The 3,409-nt window shown below is 43.9% G+C and overlaps 1 protein-coding gene across 1 annotated transcript; it reads right to left on the bottom strand.

Annotated features, from left to right (window-relative positions):
* Positions 1-410: 410 nt before the first annotated feature.
* LOC105386007 (F-box/LRR-repeat protein 14) lies at positions 411-3,150 on the bottom strand. The gene has a single exon (XM_011556484.3). The coding sequence runs from the start codon at positions 2,961-2,963 to the stop codon at positions 1,629-1,631; it is 1,335 nt and encodes a 444-aa protein (XP_011554786.1). The 5' UTR covers positions 2,964-3,150; the 3' UTR covers positions 411-1,628.
* Positions 3,151-3,409: the final 259 nt, after the last annotated feature.

Here is a 3,409-nt window from a genome sequence, read left to right as displayed (position 1 = left end):
TCTTAGAACTGTAATTTTCCTTATTATAGTCGTCTCTTTCGTGCACGTGGTTCTTACATATTTTTGTTTCTCTCTTAACAATTTCTGTTGCTACCTGAGCATCCTACCTTGAATTTATATTTGTATTTTAAAGTTAGTCAATGTTTATTGAGTAACATGACATGCATTTGGCACCCAATATTTTCATTATATTTTTTAAACATGTAGGTGTATCAAGTTATACTTAGGTGTTATAAATATGAATAATTGTGATATTGTTTTGATTTCAATTGTTTTATTCAATTATTATATTTATTAATTACATCTCTATTGGAAGTATCCATGAGCTAGATATTCATAATAATGCAATACCAAGCTCATTAATGAACAAGTAGGTATTATAAGGAGGGGGTGTAAATGAAATTACTTTGTTTGATCATTTGTAACTAAACAATGACTTTTAATACATTCCTATAATACATTTTCGTTTTGTACAAAAACAACGTATCATTCAAGTATACAACGTTCCGTTCCCTCATTCGACCTGTGTGCTTCACAATCACAATAAAAAACACTAAGCAGTATAAAAATAACTAAATTATAATATCAAAACTACGTATAAACGAGATCCATGTAAAATTGGGAGTTTCTTAACAAAAATCAATTACAATTAGAACGACTAAAATTGAGATATTTGCTACATAACCAATAATATCTAATGCTTGGGTATTGAAACTAAGTACCTATCTATAATTAACAATCAATGTCTTGTGAGATATCCAATGATATCATATTAAAATAACAGAAATCATAAACGGCTTCCCTCTGGCTTTTGTGTTTATAAGCGCAGAAATTAAACATTCTTCGAAAACATACACTGCAAGGATAGTTACATGATAATTATAATTATTACAATATTTTTCGTGCGACAATAATTATTATTTCTTCAACATAAAAATACACTATATTTTCATTCTTGTCTTTTATCACTTCGTATACAGATAAGATTAATTGCCTTATCATTAATCTGCCTCCTAAAATTTGGCGTTTGCCTAAAAAATTCGTTAAAAACCTATCAACAATCCACTTTGCCACTAAAAGCACATCAGATCGAACCGAAAACATCAATTTGAAGAATAACTAAATGCCTATCTAAGTAATTAATTAATGGAGCAATCTCTAAGCGAAAAACCAGACCTAGTTTATTAAAATACAATTTCAAAATATGGCAATTCTGTCCACGCTCAAACACGTCATTAGGACGTTACAACACAAACTTGAATACCAACTTCCCGAGTATTGCTTACTGAATATAAAATGAACATTAAATAAGGTCTGGCTTTACATTTGCGACTAGGCTTTGGGGTGACTTTTATCCAAACTTAACTGTAAAAATATAAACCAAAACTCAATCTGACAATCTGGAATTCCAACAGAAACTGCAATCCATCAAACATGACACTTTATAACAGAACAATCATCAAAAAGCGACCCCGTATCCTATAGTTTAGATATAAGTTGGTTAATTGTTACACAGTCAAGCAAAGGTCCAGAGTATACAACCTTGAGTCAGCTCCTTCACTCTGTATTCAACATGGCCGCCCGCGCACACACACGCACTCTGACACACACTAGTGGAGCTTGTGTGGTCACCGCACATGCCACAGACCGAGGTTGAGCACACTGAGCCGCGGCAACTTCACGATATGGTCCAAGCCCTGGGGCGTGATGCTAGTGCAGCCGTACAAATCTATAGCCTTCAGATTGAGGAGGCCCTCTCCCAAAGCGCGCAGTCCTCTATCAGTGACGCGGGTACATTGGCCTATATTTAGAGTTTCTAATTGAGATAACCTTGCTACTCTTTCCAAGCCCTCGTCGGTGAGTCGACATGCGCTGAGAGATAAGGATCGCAGCCCGGAGAGGCCAAGAGTCGCGTGCGATAACGCCTCGTCCCCCACTTTGTCACAGAACGACACATCGAGTGCCCTCAATCTGCCGCTCTCGGCTAAATGCGCTACTCCATTGTCTGAAACTCCATCGCATGCCCTTAAATTTACATCTTCTAAAAGTGGAAGCCTCGCCAGATGTCTCAAACCGGCGTCAGTGACTGCAACGCAGAATGACAAGTTGATAGAGTGTAGTTTTGGAAGCCCAGTAGCGGCGTGCCGGAGTGCTTCGTCTGTTAACCTTTGGCAATCTTGTAGTCCTAAATGTTCTAATTCTGGGGTGCCTCTCGCCTCTCCCCCGCCGCACAGGTGCGCTATACCTGCATCATTCACGTGCCAGCATGATCTCAAATTCAGTCTGCGGAGTTTTCTTAGCCCCCACGCTATGAGCAATAAACCAGTGTCTGTTACATTGCAGCAACCTCCCAATTCCAACTCCTCCAAGTTTTTCAAGGATTGAGCTATCCTACCGAGGGAAGAGTCCGTGACTTGTTTACATAATGATAAATCTAAGCGTCTTAAAGCTGGAAGCTCCGCGGCGAATGCACTCGCGAGAGCGGCGTCGGTGACACTGTAGCATCCACTTAATGATAATGACTCTAATCCTGGAAGAGCGGCAACGGCGTCCCTCAGTCCTCTGCGGAGAGACAAAACCTGCAGTCTCCGTACCCCTCGTCTCGCTAGCGACGCGAACAAGACTGGAGCTGGTCTTCTGAGATGCAAGGCAGCTTCAACTCCTCTCCAGACGGATCTTCTGTCGGCAGCGTCTCTCCAAGAGCGGCAGACCTGGGCCGCGCGTCCTCGGTCCCTCACTGGCAGTCGTTCGAAGATCAGCGCCAGTATCTCTGGGTAGAGGCGGGAGACATGCGTCCCCTCGGGCTCCGGCGGCGGCTCGGGCACCTGCGAGACAGCTGGCAAGTGCGGCCGGTGCAGTCTGTAGGGCGCCGAGCGATGTTTCCTCCTCGCCGAGCCGGGCAGCTCCGTGAGACCCAGCCGGTCGTCGCGCCACGCGTGCACCTCCTCCGTCCAAGCACTCATGACGACACTGCACTATAACATGTCACGAACAGTCCAGGGCGCGGCATACGGGTCAGGACCGGTTCTCGGTGAAACTCGTATGTTTGCGAGCGCGAGTGGCGAACGTCCGTCGCGTGTGGTGTCTCCTCGTGTACTGACGAGAGTGCCCGCCCGCCCCGCCCCCCGCTCGCATGCCGGCCGCCGATTGGTCGCGGTCGCCAGCACGTGACGCGCGTCGTATCGATTCGGAGGCTCTGCGGCGGCATTTTTAAGTTGTCAGACCGAGAACCCGCCTTTGCCCCGCATTCCCCTCGCCGCCCCGGTCATAGAAGAGTAAGTGCAGAAGCTGCATAAAATCAGATTATTTATGTATGTATGTTACATCTTGGTTGATGTTGTTGTGGTTAGAATATAAATTATACGTATAATATCAATTGCAGACACGACTGGAAAAAATTAAAATGGGA

This window comes from Plutella xylostella, chromosome 28 (assembly GCF_932276165.1).
Source record: "Plutella xylostella chromosome 28, ilPluXylo3.1, whole genome shotgun sequence".
Lineage (NCBI taxonomy): Eukaryota > Metazoa > Arthropoda > Insecta > Lepidoptera > Plutellidae > Plutella > Plutella xylostella.
The sequence above is the reverse complement of the archived record's forward strand: the minus strand, read 5'-3'. Positions and strand labels throughout refer to the sequence as shown.

What these genes read in the sequence shown, in the direction of transcription:
- LOC105386007 (XM_011556484.3), bottom strand. Translation starts at nt 2,963, where the DNA reads ATGAGTGCTTGGACGGAGGAGGTGCACGCGTGGCGCGACGACCGGCTG.